General features: G+C 41.6%; 1 protein-coding gene across 10 annotated transcripts; it reads left to right on the top strand.

Annotated features, from left to right (window-relative positions):
• The first annotated feature begins 737 nt into the window (after positions 1-737).
• ENTPD3 (ectonucleoside triphosphate diphosphohydrolase 3) lies at positions 738-22,299 on the top strand. Of its 10 annotated transcripts, none has more exons than XM_077177394.1 (12): positions 738-1,303; positions 1,751-1,799; positions 4,367-4,447; positions 4,821-4,941; positions 9,772-9,889; positions 12,614-12,764; positions 13,540-13,699; positions 15,776-16,006; positions 16,454-16,726; positions 16,820-16,930; positions 17,455-17,592; positions 19,762-22,299. In XM_077177394.1, exons 4-12 carry the CDS (start codon positions 4,822-4,824, stop codon positions 19,993-19,995), a joined length of 1,536 nt encoding a protein of 511 aa, XP_077033509.1. In that variant the 5' UTR covers positions 738-1,303; positions 1,751-1,799; positions 4,367-4,447; position 4,821; the 3' UTR covers positions 19,996-22,299. The 10 variants fall into 10 exon arrangements, with proteins under 10 accessions (XP_077033509.1, XP_077033462.1, XP_077033514.1 ...); XM_077177347.1 differs by having other exon boundaries at positions 1,688-1,799; XM_077177408.1 differs by lacking the exon at positions 738-1,303 and adding an exon at positions 1,379-1,481 and having other exon boundaries at positions 1,688-1,799.
• Positions 22,300-22,673: the final 374 nt, after the last annotated feature.

The raw sequence follows: 22,673 nt of genomic DNA, 5'->3' as shown, positions 1-22,673 counted from the left end.
ATACATTTGGATGGGATAAGAAAAATATGCCACATGAATGGAAATAATACAAAAGAAATAAATTACATGCAACAGTCAGGCAATCAGGAGGGATGAAAGGCTTTGTCTTCATGTGCTAGAAATAACTGAACTGATCTCCCAAGATCATCATTAAATCAGCTTTAATAATGTGTTGTCATCAAAAAGAGAAAATTGCCTCCCCTCCCAAAATGAGTAGATTATGAAAAGATGCTTACAGATGGTTTACAAGGCTGCAGCTGGTTTCTTGTTCTCCTTTATCCAAAAATCAAGATGCTGTAATTCTTCAAGATCTTTGTGAGAAAAAGAAACAGAGGTGCATTTGGGTTTTTACATTATGTGACTCTGAATCCTAGAACAATGAGCAAATGGTGGCAGAGCAGCTGGAGTGTCTCGCTGTGATTCCAGAGCTCGTGTCCCTGGCAAACCCACCCTGCAGGCTGTAGGATGATCCTTGGCTGTAGTTGGTCACGCAGATTGGACAGGGCAAGATCTGTGGCGCTGCTTCTGGGAATGTGCTAAGCCCACTGAGCAGCCTAGGTTTGGCAAGAACCCCAGTAAAACTACAAAATAAGTGGTGCCTGTACGCTAAAACCTGGATGGAAAGGTAGCCCTAAGAGTGAAGGGACTGCTGATTTCTGGGTTCTGAGAAATGCCTTCCTGAGAAAGCACCTGTTCCTTTTAGAAGACGCGGGGATTCTTTCACCCACCTCCAGACAAACCCCTTTCTGCCCTCGCTTTGGGAGGGAACTGAGGAATGTGATTTAGGGGCGGCCAGCAACACCCTGCCGCAGCAGCTGCGGCCAAATCCCGAGCGGCGTTTCCGGGGAGCCCCGGAGGAGGGGAGGGCAAGGAAGGGCGGGAGGCACGGCCGTGCCACGGGGGTTCTGCGGCGGCATCTCGGTGCCCTCCCAGCCCCGATGCGTCCCCTCCGGGCTCAGCCCCGCCGCATCTCCCGCTGCGGGGACGCCCCGGCTGCCTCCTCTCGCCGCAGAGCTCCTCCCTCCGCTTCACTCAGTCTATCCGGATTTCATTTCATTTTATTTCTTTCTTTTTAACCTGCAAATTGCTTTTTCGTTTGTTTGTTTTCCATCTCTTTGGAAATACAGGAGCACGGGGCGGGCACCAGCGCGGTGCCTCTCCACAAATCCCCCCGGGAGAGGCGCTCCGAGGGCGCCGCTGGCTCCCGGCGCTCCGCATCCCGGGAGCGGGCGGGCAAGCCCGGCTTGTGGAGGTACCTTGGCGTGTGGTGGGGCCGGGATCCCCGGACTGAGGCGGGGATTAGGTGAGGAAAAGGGCGGCGGCCACCCCGGCAACACGGCGGGGGTGTCGCTCTGCCTCTCCGAGGTTATTTTGGGGGGATAGTTTGGTGTTTTCTCGCAAATCACGCTCATCGTGTGAAGCTTTCTCATCCGGGATGGCAGTGAGATGAGGGAAAGCTTCAGCCGCGATTTTGTGTCCATGTGCTTGTTTTTACTTAATTTCTCCTCCGAAGGGAGGCGTGTGAAACCTCCTCGCAGGTTTTCACCATGCGGTTTAAAGTGCTGTGGATGTTGGGGTTTTAGTGCTATGGGATTTGTTTTGTGGGGTTTTTTTTGTTTGTTTCAGTTTTTATTGGTTTTGTTGTTGTTGTTTATTTGTTGTTGTTGTTGGTTTTTTCCCCCCACAGCACTTGAAGCATTCACCTGTCGGCCTCGTCTGAAATAAATGGTAACGTGTTTGCATTTCTCAGGTTACAGCGTTAAGAAAGGCACACGCTTACCCACCCTATGAACAAACAGGTCAGTGCCTAAAAGATGTGGGTTTGGTGTTTCAAGTTACTTGGGAAAAGGAATTTCAGTGCAGTAATTTTTACTGGTGTGAATTTAACTTAGTTAAAATGTTGGTGGCATAAAGAAGTCGAGTGTGTTTTCCTTTGCAGGCAGGAATGCTTTATGCTTGCAGGTAAGGTGAAGAAAGTGATCCTTCCAGTGTGCTCACGTGTGGCCTAGCATAATTAACTGGGTGTGGAAAATATGTATTTATGCTGTTTCTTGCTTCAGGATGATGTTGTTTTAATAATGGAAGGCAACTGGGCTTTGATACTCAGTTAACACCTTTTATTTGTCTTTTTGCCAACAAGTGCACAATGATAGCAAGAGTTCCTTGCCTTACTCTAATCTGTGGAGTGAGTGAACTCCTCTGTCATAGCTCTACAGATTTCACTGAATGGGCAAATGTGATTGTATTGCCTGGTGTGTGAGGCTTAGATCTGAGTGTAGCCACAGGTAAACTCAGCCCTGTGCTTCTGATCCAGTTATGTGGCAAGGCAGCAAAGGTCCCAGCTGGGTGATGACTTCAAGGGGTCACAGATGATGATACAGAGGCTATTGTGTAAATCAGGATTTGCAGATTACCTCTGATGAAATTGCCCTGATTGCTGATGGAACATGATTGTATGAGGAATGTCTCCAGTGATCTGCCCTTACCTTACATGCTCCCTCTCAAAAAAGAGTTTTGAAAAGAGAAAAATCACCTCCGATTAAGAGAAATCTCAGTAGCAGGGAAGCACATGGGAAATTCAACAAACCAAGATTTCCCTTTTTCTCCCAGAAATGGGAGCAGAAAATATTTAATCATTCAAGACTTAAGTGTTAGGAGTCAAATAGTCATTATTGCTTTGTTTTTTAGTAATGCTTTGGTTTTCCAAAGAGTCATTTGCCCTGCACGTTTTTTCTTTGATGATGACTTGGTTTTTTCCACTGAACATCAGTACTTTGATCCAGGAGTGACTGATATATATTGGGTTGTGAGCAGATAGTTCTCTTTCAGTCACTTTATAATATTATATAGAGATATCCATGTACAAATGAAAGCTAATGACTTTTTGTCTCCTTAAAGTATTTTATCCAGATGGTTATTCATAAATGTGTAGTTAAGAATCCATTCTCTCCTTTCAAAAAGGAAATAAATACTTCTAATTAGTATGTCCTGACATTAAAATACTTCTTATTAGTATGTCCTGCAGGTTACAGTATAGGTGTTAACATATTTTGTAATGGTAAAATAAAGATTTCATTTTATCATTTCTGCACTGTGTACCTGATGTTTCAATGCCTCAGGATGGTGAAGCAATGGAGAGAAGTAAATAGATCATCAATGTGGCTGGTAATTTTCTCTTTAAACTGACTGATGATTAAGATAATAAAGCTATTACCAAGCTAAGAAAGAAAGTATTGGAAGAGTAGATAGGCAGTAAACAAGGAGCCCATATGGATTTAGAAAAGGGAGTTAATGAATGTCAAAAATGATGCTTTGGAAGTAAGATATGTCAAAAGATTTTCCAAAAGCCAATCTGAGATAGTTTTCACAACAGAAAGAGCAAGAAAAAGAAGGAAAGGAGTAGCCATAGGCAAAGCTCAGTGTGAAGCTAATCCCAGAACAAAACAAATTTCTTTCTTCTCTTTTGAATATGAACACAGATGTTGGACCATGGGTATCCAGGCTGGAGAGCCCATGGGGTTAGAAAAGGGAAGCTGTGTGAGAAGCATTCATTCTGCCTTCTCCCTCATCCCTAGGGCTCTGGTTGGAGCTAGGGACAGGACCATGTGTTGCAGGTACAATGGGGCTGACCCAGAGTGCTTTGGCCATGGACTGGAGAGCACCTTTAAGCTCCTGTCCTCAGCTCAGGTTGGCACTGGTGATTGCTGAAATAGCAGGACAGTCCTGAGCAGGCACTGGTATGTTCAACAGTCAGTATGGAAGAAGTAGGAGATGTGACTCAGGATAAATCACACCAGGCTTGATTTTTCTGTGCCAAAATCAATGGTTTCTGGAATAACAAAGGCAGGCAAGTTCTCCTTGTTGTGCTCCTCTGACACTTATAATCTTGCCGTGTCCCTGCAGTTGCCTCTCTCCTCCTCAACCCCTAGGGAGCATAAGGATTTTGATATATGGATTGTGAGTATTCAGAAGTACTGGATGATCTCTTGGGGTTAAGACGTGTCTGGTCAGGGACATGGAAAAGGATGAGCGGAAGTTCCAGGAAACCTAAATCACATTTGAAATCTAGGAAACTTTTCTAGAGGATATGAACATATAAATAGCCTTATTGTTAGTTAGCATGTTCCATGCCACCTTGGGGTTTGTCCAACATAACTGTGTTAGACTTACTTAGATTTAGTAACTTTTCATTGCAAAATGTCTGAGTTAGAGTGTATATTTAATATGTTATTTGCAGTGCAGAGTGATAATAATAGGAATATGCACACACACACACACATTTCATCAACTGTTAGTAGAAAGACGCCTACTTTAATGTTCTTTAAACCTCCTTTTAAATTTATTTTTTATTTCTTTCTTGCTGAAGAAGCCTGCACCTCTTGTGGACACCGACTTTGCATGTCTGGCAGAAGCGTGCAGCTGCACTCAGTGGAGCAGCCTGGCCCAGGTGTGTGCCTGGCCGTGACTGTGGCTGTGTTGCAGGAGCCCAGGGGAGTGTTGGGCAAGCACTAGCCCTGACCTGTGTGCCCACAGCCTGCCCTTCCTGGGGCGTGGGAGCTGGGGAGCAGGCACCTCCACACAGGCACCACCAGGTGAAATCTGGCATTGGTAGCATGACAGTACAGACACGGCCCTTCCAGACAATAAATAGTGGTTGCAAAACACCAGGCCGTTCTTGAGGAGGAGATGGAATTTCCACTAGGTGATCCAGTTGATGAAATTAGATTTATGAGTTTCATCTGATTCAGGACTTCAGGCTTTAAGACAGAATCGCCAAATCCTTTCAAGTTCCCTAAGTGCTTCCCACTTTGTCGTTTCAGGATGCTCACCAGAACCCCGAGTGTTGTTGCCCAAGTGTTCCTTCTTCTAAGCGTAGTCCTTGTTATTGCCATTGCAGTGATTCAGATAAATCAGCAGCAGATCCTCTCCCCAGGGCTTAAGGTAAGTTTTAGGCAACCTCAGGAAGGAGAACAATGTTTTGAACTGATATTTAATAATGTGCCTTTCTAAACTCATTTTATGGGGTGATTCAAATGAGCTTATAGCCATAAATTAATGTTTAATCATATAATGATGGGAAAACTGAAGCTGAGAGAAAAAGAGAATTGGTCAAGGGTCAGTAGCAAAGCAGGAAAAGTATTTCTTGATTCCTTCTCTGTGGTGGCTATCACACAATGTCTTCTTCAGGACTGAAAGGCCAAAAGGGGAGAATATCTCACTCCTTTTTTTTTTTTTTTTTTTTTTTTTTTTTTTTTCCCAGTTTTGTCAGAAATTGGAAGTAATTTAAAAATAGTTTTGAAGTGGGAAATACCCAGAGTTTAAATTCTGGCCCCAAGCACAGCTGGGAAGTTTGTGCTGACATCTTTGCAAATTGCTCCTGTGTATCAAAAGCATTTGGGCTCCAAGTATGCACTTGATCCTTTACCACGTGTTGGGACTTGCTGGATGCTAACGGGAGCAAACTAACTTCCTTAAGGGGGCAGAGCAAACTGCAAAACACAAACTGAAGCTCAGGCTTTGCCTTCTGCTGTGGAACATGTGTGCAGGTTCTTCAATGAGAGATGTAAACAACCGAGGAAAAGCTGTAGAAAATATCCTTCTAAGGATATGTAGGGTGCTGTTTTTTCCCACGATTCTCTTGTCAGATTTTTCTTTGAAGTCCCTTCTGCCTTTCCATCTGCATGAGTATTTAACTGGATAGTTCACACACTGATAACGACAGGTTAATGCCTCGTTGCACTTCATGGGATTATAAACACCTTTGGCTTTGTCTGAATCATTTGGTGGTGTGTGAGTCAGACAACGGGATAAAACTGTAATTCTGATACCCCTTCTATGTGTTTGTGTGATGTGGCAGGGGGAGTGTGCTGGCCTTGTGCCTGGGGCCACAGTGCCTCAAGCATGTGCTCTGTTGAGCCCCAAATGGCTGCTTGCAGCAGCCTCACATCCCAATTTTCATGCAAGGCAGGACTGGATGGACATGTATCCCAGCTGAAGCCAGGGCAAGGCTGAAGCCATTATCTAAAAGACAGCCTACACATCTTTTGTGTTTGTCATTAATTCAGTTTCACATCCAAAATGATAAAACTGTTTACCTTCCTCTTTGAGGAAGCATTGGAACCACCTGGACTCTCTGGAGCTGGTTTAAGTGGGGAGCTTTGCTGAATCACAGCAGCTTCACAGCAGCTTCTGTAGGAGGGCTGCTGTTTCCTCTACTGGGTGTGCCTTGGCTTTGGATTTGAGTTTGGGCTGTAAGCCTGCTAATGCAGGTGATATGGAGGACCCTGAGTTTGATTCCTGAGACACTGAGTTGTCCTCAGTGAGTAATTTACATTCACAAGAAATTCACAGGTAGAAGGAGGACCTTGGTAAGCCAGTAAGGAGGCCTTGGTAAGCCATACCTGGCTGACATGGAGCCTGGAAATGACTTGACTTAGTGTCCTGACCTTAATGGTTGATTAAAATTAATTATGGCAACAACATGATGAAAGCGGATTTATTTTTTGTAAACGGCCTTGTTCTTCTGTTACTACTGTTTGTGTTACCTGTGGCATAAAAGCTCTTTCCCAAGATGTATGTTGAGAGCATCCATTGTGGCACAAGAGATAAATTATATGCTGTGTCACTGGTGTTTTAAACTGTTGTTGCAAAATTGAATGTTTTGGATCCTTGATGGCTGGATTATCTGAAGACTGAGTCAGTGATTAGTGAAGGAAGGGCCTGCCCATTGCATGAGGCTGGGGCACTGAAAGGACTCATGACTCACTGATACACACCATGAAGTGAGAAGAGTGATGAAAAAAACACAAATGTCCTCAGTGGAGAAGTCTGCAATTGTAAATGATGATAGTGCTGAATGAAGTAAGCCTTTATGCCAGTCAAAAAAAAAAAATCAAATCTGTTTGTCTATTGCTGTTTTGTGAGCCCTAGAGAAAAAAAACCCACTTCATTATTGTATTCCTTTATGCTATAGGCAGGTGCTACAATTCAATTTTCAATACCTAAATTTTTCATGTCTCTTTTGGCTCCTAGGAAGTGTTTTGCATTGTTTGTGGCTGTTGTATTTGATTAAAAATTGTTCAAACCCGTGCAGCTGAATTGAATCATACATCTAGCAGAGATCCACTTTTGTGACCTCCATCTTCCCTGCAACTGGTTTAGCTTGTCAGCTTCTCTCCAAATTGTTTGGCAGTTTCCAAAGTGATTGGAAGGCAGGTGATCCATCATAACTGTGCCTGCTTTAAGGGTTTGTGCATCTCTGTGTCTTCCTATTGGAATGATAGGCTGAAAAGGTGATTGATCCTGGGGCTTGTGCTTGCTTACCTGTTGGGATTACTACTCCTCAGGATGTACCTACAAAGCCATATTCCCATAATAAATATTTTCCTTCATGTCACTTTGTTTCTACCCTTTCTTCTTTCTTTTTTCTTCTGGACTAGAAAACAGAACTCTAAAACTTTTCTGGGTTAATGTTGTCTCCCTGTCTTGTCTGACTAATCCGGTCCATTGAGTAGATGGTGCAGTTCTTGGATATCATGGAATCACCAGGCCTTTGAGATGATGGAAATACTCAGGAAGACAGTTGAAGGAGAAAGGAAAAAATGGAGAAAAAGTAGTTCTGCTCTTTAATAGCTGCTAGCCTGGGATAAGGGTTTGCCAACGCTCTCACAGTGCATTTCAAAGCAGGAAGGCCTTGCTTGCCCTTAAAGGGCAGACAAAGGTGATCCAGCCTGCAACTTGGACAGAAATCTAACGTTCCCAGAAAATTTTAATCCAACCAGTTTGTCTTTGGCAGCCTGCTAAGACAAGGCTTGTAGAATTCTCTCACCTTCCTAAGATGCAGTGTCCTGTGTCATTTCTGTTTTTTTAATTAATGATAAATCTTTGTCCTAACATGTGGTGCAGTTGTCACTGGTCACTACTTTTTGAGGCTGCATGGGCCGGTTTGCACACAGGGAACTCACACAAGTCCTGAGGAGCTTCACAGGTCACCTTGAAATGGGCCCAAGAGACCTTTTCAAAAATCAGCATCTCTTTTAAGGATGTGTAAGAAACATAGAGGAGGAAAGGGAGAAAGAAAATTAAAAAAAATTGTCAGTCACACATTGATTCAGATAAGTACACCACTACTCTTTGGGATGGAAATCTCTTACTTCCAGAAGGAGCCTGGGAAATGCAGGGGAAGGAGGAAGTAGCTCAAAAAGCCCCCACTTAACTGAGGTAAAAATGCTTCCATTATCTTCCAGCTCTCCTTGGGCATAGTTAGCTCTAAAAGTAGCCAAGTTAAAAGCTTATGTTTGGTACTTTAAGCTGACTGAGACTAGATTTAATTAGTAGTCCTTAAGCAGATTGACCATTACTGTGTTATGTACCTCCAGGGTGCTCACATCTTCCAAGGAGAGGAAATAAACTCAAATTATTTTTGCTAAAGTAGTTACTGAAACAGAACCTAATGATGTAGTTTGATAGTATCTGTGGAGGAGTATCTGTGTAGTTTGGTAGTATCTGTGGAGGCTTTTAATCTTTTAGTGGATCAGGGTAAATATGGTCTCCATGACTATAAATGAAATTTTCATTATCTAACAGTCCTCTGTGGAAACAGACTAGACTGGTATTGCTGGTATTCTTTGGGGGCCAGGAGTTTTTAGGATTACAGTAGAAGCTGGGAATAATCAGGTGTGGAAGCCAAATGGTTTGCCACCTGAAGCAGTGATCCTTCCCAGTTGGACTTTTTGGTCCCCCAGGGAGGCAGTGGGATGGAATTTATCAGCCTGCTACAGGGGCTCTTACTGCTTTGCAGACAGATGGAGGCTCTCATTTTTCAGTACTGTCAGGCTCCTAGGCATCTGTCTGCTCCAAAAGAAAAAAGCTGACAGAAAAATGAACCCTATACTGTATGACTCCTACCAGTTGGGTAACTTTGGAAGAGCTAAACACTTGCAGGGATCATAAAGAGGATACCAAAATTGCATTTTGCTTCCCTTTATGAGATTGCCTTTCCAGTTACTTCAGTTTTCTCCTGCCATAAAATATGGGAAAAAGGGAAAGACTGGTCTGGTGAGCTGTGGGGCGGGATGGAGAAAGCTGTGCTTTAATCCCAGAGTCCAGGGGACGTGGGGCAAGTAATTTAAATATCTCTCGTTTATTTTATAAATACTCATGGGGTAACATTGATTCTCTTTCCCTCTGTGTTGTCTCATACTCTGGCACAGCCTGTTCTCAGAGGTGAACTCTCAGGTGGAGTAAACCACTCCAAGGGAGAGGTTTATGGGGCAATTAGGAAAGAACCAGACTTGTTACATCATTCTTACTGTCAGCTCTCAGATACTTTACCTCTTTGCTCATAGCTTTATGGATCCCTTGTGCATCCTTGAATCTAAAACCTGTGCTTAGATATCAAACCCTTCTGTGTTCAGGGAATGGACTGGGATAAAGGGAAATGAACCTGCTCCAAAATCAGGCCTTAACACAGTGTTATCTATATGTCAGTGTGGGTTTTGAACCTGATGCTGAAAGGAGATGAGCATTCTCCATCCCCACTGAATTAATTATTGAAGATATGTATCATGTTCCTTGGTTTGCAGCCAGGTTCATTCTGTGCTTGGCTGTTGGATTCATGCCTAAGCGCCTGACACTCAAATTAATCTCTCTTGTAAATAATACACTGTGCATGCATTTTCTAAATGTCTGCTGGTGCAGTGCAGCTGCACATGGGCATTTAAGCTGTCATTGTTTGTTTCTTCATCTAATGTATTCTTTCTTAATCCCCAGTATGGAATAGTCCTTGATGCTGGATCCTCTCGGACTACAGTCTACGTCTATGAGTGGCCAGCAGAAAAAGAAAACAACACGGGAGTAGTGAGCCAAACCTTCAAGTGCAATGTGAAAGGTGAGCTCAAAGGAAAGTTCCTTACTTGTTTTTAGCCTTGCTTGTACTGTTTATTTCCCTTCCATTCCCTTCCCTTCCCATCAAGACTATGTCTGTATCTGTCAGCATTAGTTCTTTTCCACTGATACAATAAGCTGCTCTAATCATTGCACCAGAGAAAGGAAATTGTGGCAAAATTTGATTTACTCATGGCAGTGCATGATTGGTGCAGACAGGATTCAATCTAAAGACAGTCAGGACCCATAAATGCTCAGTCCTTGCGTTTCTTTCAGAATAAAAGTATTATATATATTTAAAAATAGCTTGGAATAAAAGGAGTTTTAGAAGAATGGGAATCTAGCTCTTGTTAGGTGTTATTTTAATTAAGCTTCTCCACATTACAGAACTAGTAGTAATTTGAGTAATACTGAGTAAAATAGCTAAATTGGCAGAACTATTTCTGACAGGATGTCATTGTTTTATTAAATATGTAGCTGTGGCCTCTGTCTCAGGAAGACCTGTGTCTGTGCACAGCTAAAGATGTCCCACAGGTACCACTGGCTACCTGCCCTGTCTTTTTTCTGAGGTTTTGAATTGATTCCTCACAGACAGACAGACGGACTAGGCTGACTTCTGATCACACTCCAGTATGGTTAGGTGGTTGTGGATTCCTTCATAGAAACTCTTAGTCAACTTCAGTGACATCTGACCCAGCTTTCAAAGTTATGGAAATGCCACACATTTTGTGAAGACAGATGGCCAGGGAGGGGAGGGAAATCAGGTTTTCTGTTCTTTGATTCTGCAGTGTTCAAAGAAAGTATTTTCAGTATTTTCCTTCTGTCTCAGTCATGATCTTGCAAAGTCTTACATCCCTCTTTGTGTCTGGAAATAGATGCTGGAGATGTAGCCACAGAGGCCCATGAGTAATAGGGAGTGGAAGGCAATGGTTTCTTAACAGCACCAGCATTTTTATCTTCATTGTTAAATATGTGTGTGGACATTCTCAGCAATTCTAGAGCAAGGAAAGGAAAGCAAGTGTAACATGAACAGGAGTAATGCACTGTCATGTCTCTAATGATGAAATGTCCTTACAAACTGCTGGAATGGTGGCCACCCTGCTGAGGGGAGGGGTACACTCTGCTAACTCATGTCTTGACTCATTAGGAATGTTTGCCTTTAGGAATTCTGGTTTGGGAAAAATGCACAGAGAAACTGCATTATTCTTCTTCTCAAAAAACCCAAAACAAAACAGCAGTGCCTTGTGAATTTTCTTGAATTGGTTTAGATTTTGTTTTACCTTTGGGGAATACAAATAAATTACAAAACAGAGGAGTCCAAGTTGCTGTGAACTCTCTAGGTTCATGGCCTTAGCCATGAGCAGCCAAGTACTCCCACATCCCTGAGCGTACAGAATCACCGGGGCTCAGTCTTCTAGTCTTGGATAACTCTGCACTGGAGGAGACAGAGGGCTGGTTCCTGGGAGATGTCCCCAGCTGAGCTGTGGGTGACAGTGGTGAACACCTCTGTCAGTGTTTCTTTAGTGACCCTCCAACCACAGTCTTAAGCACTTAAACAGGGGGATAGCTCTGGGCATAATAAAAAGCAGATTTTCACACACCTACTGAACTTGAAGGTCAAGTCATCAACTGCTGTGTGAGTTTTGTGGTGGTTTTATGACTTCATTTCTGCCTTTATTAAGTACCTCTGCCTTTGTGTATAGGAACCAACCCCAAATCAAAATCCTTACTCTATAGTGCAGTTAATCTGTCCTGATAAGGCTCTAAGCATTGGCAAAGCAGGCAGTTGTCCAGAAGAACATGGTCATTGCCTTGTGACCTGCTCTGTCTGAACACTGGAAGATGGGAATTTGCAGCCACCAAAGGAACATGAGGCAGTGGCAGCTGCTGAGGATGTTGCTGCTCTGTTTTCCTCTGGGAGTAGCTTTCCTTCCAGTTTCAGGTCTGTTTGTGCCAGACATAAGACTTTCAGAAAGTCTTATTTCAAAACCAGGGCTGTGAACATCTAATGGTGACATGGTAGTGTTTATGTTGAAATTCACACAGTCAAAACAGGAGCTTTGGAGTGTGGAATCTGTAAAGGCTTACATATTTTTTTTCTTCTGTTTCTGTCAATGCAATGTGACTGAACATAAATGGTTTCTCTTTTCAACTAAGAAATTAAATTAAGAATTAAGAAAGGTGGCTAAGAGCCACCTTTTGCTTAGCTTGGGACCAGGTTGTGCAAGACATGGCTGTTACAGAGGCAGATGGAGTTCTGGCACTTGTTCTCCATGCAACTTCCTCAGCTAGGGAATTTCAGTAAGGAATGTTTTATTTACACCCAATTTGAGCCTGAACAAGTCAAGATCCTGATGGTCCTTGGAGTGTTGAGCAAGGCAGGACTTTGATGTTAATAGTTCAAATAGCTATGCCTTGTGCAGCATGATGTGGCTCTCATTCCTGCTCTTTGAAGGCTTTGGAAATTTGGAAAGCTGTTCACTAGTTCATGCACCACAGCAGACTTGTACCTCTATGAATTCAAGAGCCATTTCTGTGCATCTTGAAATGCACAGGCACCACATTGTTCATTCCATAAGCACTCCTAATTTTCAGCCATCCTACCCTTGTTTGCAGTTATGGTGGGGGGTGCAAGGGGGAAATGTCTTTCTCTTAACACCCGTTAACTAATTGGGCTAATTTGTAGTTGGCAAAGCAGGATGAAATCTATCTCCTTGTTCTCTTTTAGGCCCTGGTATATCCAGCTATGGGAGTAGCCCTGGAGCTCTTGCCAAGCCTCTTGATGACTGTCTGAATAAAGTGAAGGAGAGAATACCAGTTCATCTGCATAAAAACACTTCTGTTTATCTGGGGGCTACAGCTGGCATGAGACTGCTGAGGTATGGCAGAAACTTGAACTACTCTGTATGCATACTGGCAGAGCAGTCTGTGAAAACAGAACATGAAAAATGTACTGGATGCATTTTTACCCACTGGAAATTGGCCATCTCAAAAGGAAATGGAGCCCAGCCAATTTAATTTAATAAACTTTCCTGAGAGGGAAAGCGTGTCTGCATAAAACCACTCTGTTATGCTGTATTGAAAAGAAACTTGCTTTATTTTGGAGAAGGCAAGAGTTTAATTTTCTCTTTCACATCTGTCATAAAATACAGTGTTATGTAAACAGATAATGTTTGTGCACATCCATGGGCAGCAAAGGCAGATGGAAGCTAGGCACTGCATTCTGAGTATGGATGTGATCTGAAGTGATATGGCTTTTGGGGTCTGTCTGTAGCTTTAGCCCTGGCACAAACTGGCTTTATTATATTTGTTCTGTGGCTAAACAGAGCTGGAAGAGAGATTCCAGGACTGTTTTAACGAGAAGCTGTCATATAAACACTCAGTTCACAAAGAATAAAGAATATATGAAGAGAAAAAAACCCACCCATGAACTTGCATGATAAAGAGTGGAGTTGGTACATACTGAGGGAGTTGCTTGCTGAAACAATGCTGGATACTGGCTGTTCCCTCTCCTAAGCTTCCCCTTTAGGAACATAATGTCTATTTCATTTATTATGTGATTGTAGGAGTTTTCTTGAATTGCTAGTCAGTGAACAATAAACATGAAATTGCCTTTCCAGATGCTCAGTGTCTCATGTTTTGTGAATTGCTTAGGTTGCAAAATGAATCGGCAGCCAATGAAGTCCTTGCAAGCATTCAAAGCTACTTCAGAGCACAACCTTTTGAATTTAGGGGTGCGCAGATCATAACTGGGCCAGAGGAAGGGGTGTATGGATGGATAACGGCCAACTATTTAATGGGCAATTTCTTAGAGGTGTGTGGAAAAAACTGCATGCTTTTCTTTTCACTGTTTCTCTCTTATAAATGAGAATAAATGTTTCTCTCTTATAAATGAGAAGTTTGAGAGGACATGCCTGTTAAAATGTCATAGTTGCAACTTCTGTTTTTCCCTAAGTCTCTAACAGGGTCCTTTTGTGGCAGTCATAGGGCAAACATAAATCATAAAGAATATGTTGTTATGGGAATGGGATATGGCAAAGGTAAAATCATGGATCCACAAAAAAAGCTCTCCTCTAAACGACATTGAGCGTCTTACCTAAACCCAAAAGGTGAGATTACTCTTAGATGCATTGGTATGTTTAGTGTGACAGGTGTTGATTGTCTTGACAGTGGTGCCAACTGAAGATCTTTTCTTCTGCTTATTGCTGTCCCTGCTGGTGAAGGACCTGCTTGGCTTAGGAGTCTCCAAATTGTTTGGCAGTGTTGGCTTACTTGTCATAAGCAGACAAGACTGTTTGAAGCACTGAAGGTGGTCAAATATGCCTCAGCTGAGCCAGAAATCATTCATACACAGCTCCTTCCAAGACTGCTGACATGCTGCAGGCTACCAGCAGTAGACTGCAACACACTGTCCTGTGCAGACCAAGTGATACCAATATAAACACACTCATGCTGTTCTTGAACTTGGCATAAGACCAGGCAGGAGCCTCAGAGCAGAGAGGGAGTCAGATGTGTTGGAAGATCCCTTTTTAGGTGCAGGTATTCAGTGTGATTTCATTCAGAGTAAAAGCTGTACCAAGATGATCTGCAATCACTCATCTGCATTTGTGGCAGGAGGGTGCTGCCCTCAGCATTGACAGCACTTCTGCCAGATTGTCTTACCAGAAATGAAATTAATTTCATTTAATTGAAACCAGTACTTCTGGGTACTGCTAGCTGTCCTGACTGAATGGTTCCTATCAGATCATGGCCATTAAATAAGAAGGAATTACTTGTTGGTGCTGTGATAGCTCATGGTGAATGTGCTGGTGACTTGCAACGTTAAGAAAACAAGTTTTGGAATCACACATTCTGTAGGAATTTTTCTTGTTGTGTGCATTTCATGCCACAAAAATGACATGATGAAGTTCAAGGCAGTGTCAGTCGTCTACCACATGAATTTTAATCATCCAAATATGAAATTCCATATGGCAAGTTCATAAAAATGGACTGCTAGATGCTGTGAAACCATTTTAGTCTAGAGAGTTCTGTGAAGAAATATATGTGGAATATCACTAGTAGAAGAGAGAAATTCTGACCTTTCTTGTGACAACAGGCTGAGAGTCAAATTCAGTGAGGGGTTCTTTATGGGAATTTTTCACTGTAGAATTTTATGGTGAGTGTATTTGCTAGCCCATAAATTCCATTGTTTCCCTTCTTGTGTATGCATTCATCTCATCATGCTTATTGGGTAAATATTGAAATAGATAATAATGGAAAATCTATATTTGGCACTGTGACTATGTAGATCAAATACAGAATTTGGGGAATATTTTGGGTAGTAGGGAAAAATGCCATCTGAATGGATCAGACTGCAGTTTCAGTGGAGGAAATGTGCAGATTAAGGGTCCTTGTTCTTCTGAATTTGATGGAGCTTTCATCTGACTATTTTACATTTTTCTCTCTATTTTCAGTCTCTTTTCACTCTCTGTCTCTCTGTGATCTCTTAGTATTCTATTCCTTTAATATTTCTTCTTGCCTTGAAATAAGCAAATCTTGATACCATTTCCATCCAGATTTGTTCAAGTTCTCCTGGTTATCTGAACTTCAGTTCCCTACATTCTAGGACAGACACTGCTCTGGCTAGTCCTGTGCTTTGGTCATTGTGCTGTTGTATTGAGTGGAACACTATGCTGCATTAGTTCTCCCATCTTTCAAGATCATTTCACTCTCTGAAAGTACATCCCTCTTACATAAAAACATCTGCACCTTTTCCTCATAGTTATTTTTTTTTGAAAGAGTGTAGGACAAAGAAGGGGGGGAAGTTTCAAGAAGTAAAGAGCAGAAAAGCTTGTGGGGAGAACAAGCAGATGATATTTCTAATTTGCCTTGTTTTTAATTTTGCATGTAGAGAAACCTTTGGAGGACATGGGTCCATCCTTACAGAAAAGAGACCATGGGTGCACTGGACCTTGGAGGAGCTTCCACTCAAATTTCATTTATCCCCAAGGACCCCGAGGAGCATCTCAACAGCACCTTGCAAGTGAAGTTGTATGGTTACAACTACAATGTCTACACTCACAGCTACCAGTGCTATGGGAGAGATGAAGCTGAGAAAAGGCTTTTAGCATTGCTGCTCCAGGTCTGTTTAAGACCCTTTGCTATATTGCTCTTGCAAGTGTTCAGTGATTGTCTGGGCAGCATCTTAGGCTTGTGTTCTCTTCCCTTTGCTGGAGTCTGGAGACCCTGGTAAGAGCTCAGCTGTGCTTTGTTGTGGCCAAACACACTTAGGTTTCATACAAAGAACTTCATATTTGTTAGAAATTAGCAAGAGTTCTGTGCCATTTGACCAAAAGGCCTTGTAAATATTTTGCTGATCTTGCAAACAACTTCTGGAGAAAAGAGTTTCTATGAATTATACTGATCAGCAGTGTTGTGCTGACCAGTCATGTCAGTGAAGAAAAATACATGTATCTGCAGTTCAAAAAGATTCCTGTAGCTCATGCCAAATTAGGTCTTTCTTGCTTTTGACTAGTATTTATTGTTTGGGTTTTCTTGTTTGTTTTTGTTTGATTCTTTTCCCCCCCAGAAATCAAAGACCAGTGCCAATGTGGATAATCCCTGTTACCCTCAAAACTATAACACAGCATTAACCATGAAGGACTTCTTTGGCAGCCTTTGTACACAGTCTCTGAGACCAGCAAATTACTACCCAAACCAGCTTGTGAATTTCCATGGAACAGGAGACCCAGGTCTGTGCCAGGAGATGGTTTCTTTATTGTTTAACCTCACTGCTTGCAGAGACAGAGAGGACTGTCCATTTAATGGAATACATCAGCCAAAAGTTAAAGGGAATTTTGTGGTAGGTGTGCAAATAGTGTCCTTCTTTCTGAGCTTCCTTGCTCTTGATTTCTGTAGTTCTGAAAATAACCTGTCATCCACTCTTTTTCTATAGGCTTTCTCTGGATTCTACTATACAATTCATGCTTTGAATTTATCTGGGCAATTTTCCCTAGATGACTTCAATTCAAGTATGTGGTTTTTCTGTTCACAGAGCTGGGCACAGGTAAGTGGGTTGGTTGGTTGGTTGGTTGGTTGGTTGGTTTGTTTTTGGTGTTGTTGGGATTTTTCTTTTCCATTTTAAACTTCTAAAAGAGGGATATAAAAATAATATGGACCAGCTATGTGTTCAGAACCTTTCAGAAGGTGTGTATCAATCCAGCATTTGTTTTTCCACTGTGCTTCAAACCATGTAGTATTTCTGTCATGCTTAACACTTGGAATAGGTTTCAAAATTTCATTTCAAGTTCTAACCACACTGTAGAGATGACATGGACATTTTAGAAACCATAACATCCTCAATCTTCAATGTACAGTTTTATGTTTATTTTCATTGTTTACTACATAAACTATGTCACTTTTAGAGTCTTTCTGAATCTCTGTATCTAGTTGTCTACATCTTTACTTGGTATTTCTGAAAAATGTTATTAGCTTCTAATTAGAACCCAAATATTTTCTAGTTACAAAACCCAAAGCATTTGCTTTTTCCATATTAACATGTTTTTTAAAAAAAAACCCTTTTGCTTTCAGCTCCAGTTTATGCTGCCTAAATTTGAAGAAATATATGCTAGATCCTACTGTTTCTCAGCCAATTTCATTTATTACTTGCTTGTACATGGTTACAACTTCAATGCAGAAACTTGGCCACAGATACATTTTCAAAAGGAGGTGAGGAATAATAATTTTCTATTACTGTCATTTTAATCCAATGAGTTTGAGGAGGAGACAGAGGATGCAGCAGCCTGCAAAAACAGAATGGTTGTAAACAGCCTTGGTAAATGACTGTCAAATGTTTGGCATAAGACAAAGCACTTTTCAAACCTCAGGAGCAATCTCAGCCTGTTTTCAGGGGTCTCAGCGTTACTTGGAGATACTACATAGATTCTTTTAAAGAGCTTTAAGTGAAGATCAAACACTTGTGTTTTAAACATTTCCACAGTATTTTGCTCCAGGCAGTGATCTGCCTAAAACACCTCACCAGTCAAGGTCAGTTTGAGCCAACCCTGCTGAGCTGGAGAGCAGAACTGTGCTTTGCAGTCTCCTGGCAGAGCCCCGGAGGAACTGGCAAAGAGGCTTGGAGTCAGTGAGTGGTGATGAAGCAACAAGGACAGTTTTCATCCTCACCCAGCTCATCCATCTGTGCCATAATCTGGCTCTCTGGAATAAGAATGTATTTTGATGGGGTACTGCCTTTCAGTTGACAGAGAGAGAGGAGTTACAGTATCTGTGTCATAAACGCCTTTATTTTCCTCTCTGCTGCTGCACAAAGCCTTACTCTAAAATCCTATGCCAGACTGTCTCCTAATGTCCATATAGTTTGGAAATGCTTCAGCACTTGCTTGCAAAGCCAACAAAAGAATAGGCTGTAGATCTTCATGTTGTATGCTTAAATCCCCTTAGATGCTGGCAAGCTGTGAATGAGTAATCAAAAGCAATGTTTTCTGAACAGTCATATCTATTCCTCGTGCACTAAGGAATCAAGTAGCATTTTCTTGCCTTATTTTGACCTCTGGTGGACAGTCATTAGCAGGTCTGGAGGAATGTCCAAAGTTGAGCTGTTCCACCAGGAAAACAGCAGAGAGTACTTTGAGATCTTAATCTCCACTGGGCAGGGGGTGGGTGTGGATTTGTCTTGATATTTAAATATATATTGTATTGTCCCCAGCAGATAGGAGCAGCCAGAAAAAACAACATTTTCTTGTTTTGTTTTTTTTTTTTTCTTTCTATTTAGCCAAGACTATAAAAATACTGAGAAAAACAAAACCCCAAAAGGCTTATTTAAAATTAATACCTTTGTTGCCTAGATTTTACACTAGGGTAATTATGAAACTCCAAAAGGCAAAACTACATTCTCTTTATTAGATCTGCCCCTACTAAAACAGTAAGATCTAATGTTGGCTGATCAGCTAAGCTACCCTAGAGATAACAGCACAATCTTACTATGACTGGAGGGTGGGTTTTTTGTCTATGCTAGGAGTATATATTTCCTTTTAATTAGTGAACACAACCAATAAAAAGAACCTTGGCCTAATGCTAAGATCTGGGTGAGATCCAGAGCTACATGATTTGCAAAAATTATAAGTTTTAAACCTCATGATGAGAGGAAGATAGAGGACACTTTACCTTTTGATCCTTTGTTTATCAAGTGGCAGGACAATGACTTAATGAAAAGGACAGTGGAAAACTGGTAAGCTCTGTTGCTAAAACTAGAAGTGGGGAAAGACAGCAAAGCAGGAGGACCATGGAGCAAATACAAACATACTCCCTTGGCCGTTATTTCATCCATTTTGAAGTAGTTTTTAATTTATGTTTATTTTTAAAACGGAAGAGCCTAGTTTTGGTTCATTTGCAGGCACAAAACCAAACATGGAACAAAAGACGATAAATAGAGTTCCTGTTTTGGGGACTTTATCCTCAGTTCCTCTTTGTCCATGTTGGTGAGACTCCTTGTGGGGTTTTTTTGTTTGCTTGAACTCAAATGACATCATGGGATTTGGCTAAGGTGAGGGGCTAATTTTAGGAATTGGCATAGTAGTCATGGGGTTTTCTATTTGTTTGTTTAAAATTGCATAACTGGCTGCCTGCATATACACCACACATCTCTGTACCCCTCCAATACCTGTGTCTTGCTTTTTTAGCCCAGTGAACAATTTTATTACCATCCTCTGGAACTACAGAAAAAGGGTAATTTAAAATGGTTCTATATCTTCTTTGCATATTCCACCAAAGATTTCTCCTTGCTAATTTAAAGGACAGTTGCCATTAACAGCAGTTGAGCTCTTGGAGTCTTTGAGTGAAAAATTCCATGGGAATAGGAATCTTCTGTCTTCATTTCAGGTTGGTAACAGCAGCATAGGGTGGTCACTCGGTTACATGTTAAGCCTCACCAACATGATTCCAGCAGAAGGGAAGCTGATCCAGCTACCTCTAAAACCTTCTCTCTTTGCTGGGCTCCTCGTCTTCCTCACAGCCACGGCACTACTGTGCCTCCTCTTCCTCGTCTACTTGTGCGTTGTGTCGCATCAGCAGAAGAACGTCCCTCGCGTGGAACACGTGTTTATTCCAGAATGAATGAACTTGGCTGGAGACAAACCAAAAATGTTACAGTGCTACTAAACAGAACTTTATTTTGCCCCCCATTTTTCAAAAATAAAGACAGAAAAAATGACTTCTGGACCAGAAGCATAAATAGAGAAGGGGCACAAAGGAATCTGTGATATGGTGAATTGGAGTGGTTTTGAAATATTTTGGTAATTGTTTCTGTAAACTTAATTTGTCCAGTGTGCAGCAGAGAAAACATGGGCATATATGTCACTTTGCTTTCTAAGGGATTACTTTTCCTGCCAGGTGTGTATATATATATATATATATATTTTTTTTTTTTTTTTTTTTTTTTTTTTTTTTTGGTTCATTAACTCTGTGCGAACTGGTGAGCTCAAGTAGTGAAGGATTTGATCACAGTGGCAGAAGTTTAAGGTAAAATTAAACAAGCCAATAGCAACTGTGGGAGGTGGGAACATGGTAGCTGTCCTTGTGTGCAGTGCTGACACTAAAAGCCCTGAAGTAATCTAATTTCTGAAGCTGGAACAAGTACTGGATAATGACAAGAACTGAAAGGAAGAGCTCCCATAGAATTGTTTTTATTGCTGTTCCAAATGGATTGATCCCCATCACAAGAAAGTGTAATAAACTGTCAACACCTCTCAGGATTTTTGAACCTGTCTTAAACAGAGCTATATCTTTTTGGTACCATAGAGACCCCAAAATGCCTCTGGTCTGGTACATAAGATTTGCTTTAGAGGTGGAACAAAATGCTTTCTCACTTTAGTAACTGAACCTAAATTTAAATATATCATGGTTGTCTTCAGAAGACACTGGAATTTTCAGTATTCTTTTCTAACTTTCACAGAAATGCTTTTTGTAGTTTTTCATACTGAAACCCTGACCTGCATACCCCACATACCGTTGGTCTCAGACAGCGACAGTCCGTACTGATTTGACATGTACGCATTATTTCAGCTGTCTGGACAGAGTCTCAGACCTGAACATTCCATTAACATGTTAAGCCCTTCTTTCAAGAGGAACAGGAGCCAGTCTCCAGGCCAGCAAACCACCCTTTCAGCTGCAGTCATGGCTCTAGTGCCTTGGTCAGCCTCTGCACTGTCCTTCAGCAGCGCTGGGATCCACCTGGCAGGTGCTTCTGTCAAATATTCTGACTGCAGAGCTTTCCTGCTGCTGCCTTCATGCAGCAATCAGCTGCCCTCCTTGACAGCCCAGCCATTCTTCACCAAACCTCACACTCCCTTAAGTCATAGCACTCTCTCAGCTTTGTCTATTCCCAGAATTGATCTGGGGATAGATAGGAGAACAGTGGCCAGTATTTTTCCCCATAAATAATGTTTTTAATTTCAGTCTTTTGTTTCTGTATCACCATCTTATGTTTGGTTGTGGGGTTGAGGTTTTGTTTTCTTTTGTGCTTTTTTCATAGGTTGATGATGATTTGAAGGGAGCTAAATATCTTTTTAAATGAAAAAAAGAAAAAAGTGATTTTTCAAGCAGCTCAATAGGGCTTTGTCCCTTCTCTATTGATATACTGCTAAGTCTTGTCAGTCTTTCTGGAGTAGCAATAAGGTAAAAGGTATTATACGATGATGAAGAACTCTGTGGCATCAAAGTTATATCTGATAAAGTGTAAAATTGACTTCAGAGTGCATGGACATTACAGAGGCTGGCATGAGAGATTTTGTGTGATGGATCTGTAACTGCAGTTATGGGTGAAAAAAAAACCCAGACAGTTGGATGAGAGAATTAAAATGTTTTCTTTTGTTGTCAATTTTCAGTGGAAAGTTGTACTCTGGAATATTTACTTGCCCAACAAAACATTTGCTATTGAGTGGCAGGGCCATTCAGATGTGGTTTTACACAAATGGAACACACTTGGAAAAAAACTATTTGGACTTCCAGATGTACTTGGATAGGCCCAGTATCTGTTCAAAGAACCAAATTCTCCCCATGAATCACCTGTTTTGCTTTTTTAGTGCTTCCCTCTTGTCCTTATGCATACAGCCTCCCTCAGTGTCACCAGGATACCCACCTGCTCCCTTGTACCTCTCCTGGCAGTTTCAGATGGGAAAGCTGAGGGTGTTGAACTTCCAGCCAAGCAGCTTCAGTGACCACAGCCAAATCCTCCCCCAGGTGTGAGCTGGAACCAGATCAACAGGCCAGATCCCTGTCCTGCTGTCTAGAACTGAAAGGATCTCTGGGAGAGACAGGGAAGTTGACAACATGTGGGAATGTGTAAAAACCAGAGGTTATTTATCTTTTTACACTCTTCTGTGCCTGCTTATGAAAATCAATAAAATTGGGAAAAATTAAGCCAAGCAGACTTTTTATTTTTAGCATGTCTTAGAGGATAGCACCCCCCCACCAGTATTTTGATGCTGGTAGAAAAGCTATTGTTAATAGAAAGGGAAGAAATACTGTTCTAGGGGGTGGAAATTTGCAAGCTGCAAAACTGACCCAGGTTCTGAAGTGGACAGGACTCATTATTTCCTGAATGCCATGTTCACAGCAAGAAAATCCTGATAGTTAAAAGCAAGACACTCTTATATATATATATATATATATATATATATATATATATATATATATATATATATATATATATATATATAAATATAAGCCACCTGTTTCACTGATAAGGTCTCCTTTCCTGCTGATGAGATTTGAAATTTGTGGTTGTTTACCCC

Source organism: Agelaius phoeniceus, chromosome 1 (assembly GCF_051311805.1).
Source record: "Agelaius phoeniceus isolate bAgePho1 chromosome 1, bAgePho1.hap1, whole genome shotgun sequence".
NCBI classification, from domain to species: domain Eukaryota; kingdom Metazoa; phylum Chordata; class Aves; order Passeriformes; family Icteridae; genus Agelaius; species Agelaius phoeniceus.
This window is presented reverse-complemented; position numbering and strand designations above follow the sequence as displayed.

Excerpts from the sequence above, each read along its gene's own strand:
- ENTPD3 (XM_077177413.1), top strand. Across the intron at positions 4,942-9,771 it reads TCCTCTCCCCAGGGCTTAAG|TATGGAATAGTCCTTGATGC; the intron begins GTAAGTTTTAGG and ends CTTAATCCCCAG. Across the intron at positions 16,727-16,819 it reads AAGTTAAAGGGAATTTTGTG|GCTTTCTCTGGATTCTACTA; the intron begins GTAGGTGTGCAA and ends CTTTTTCTATAG.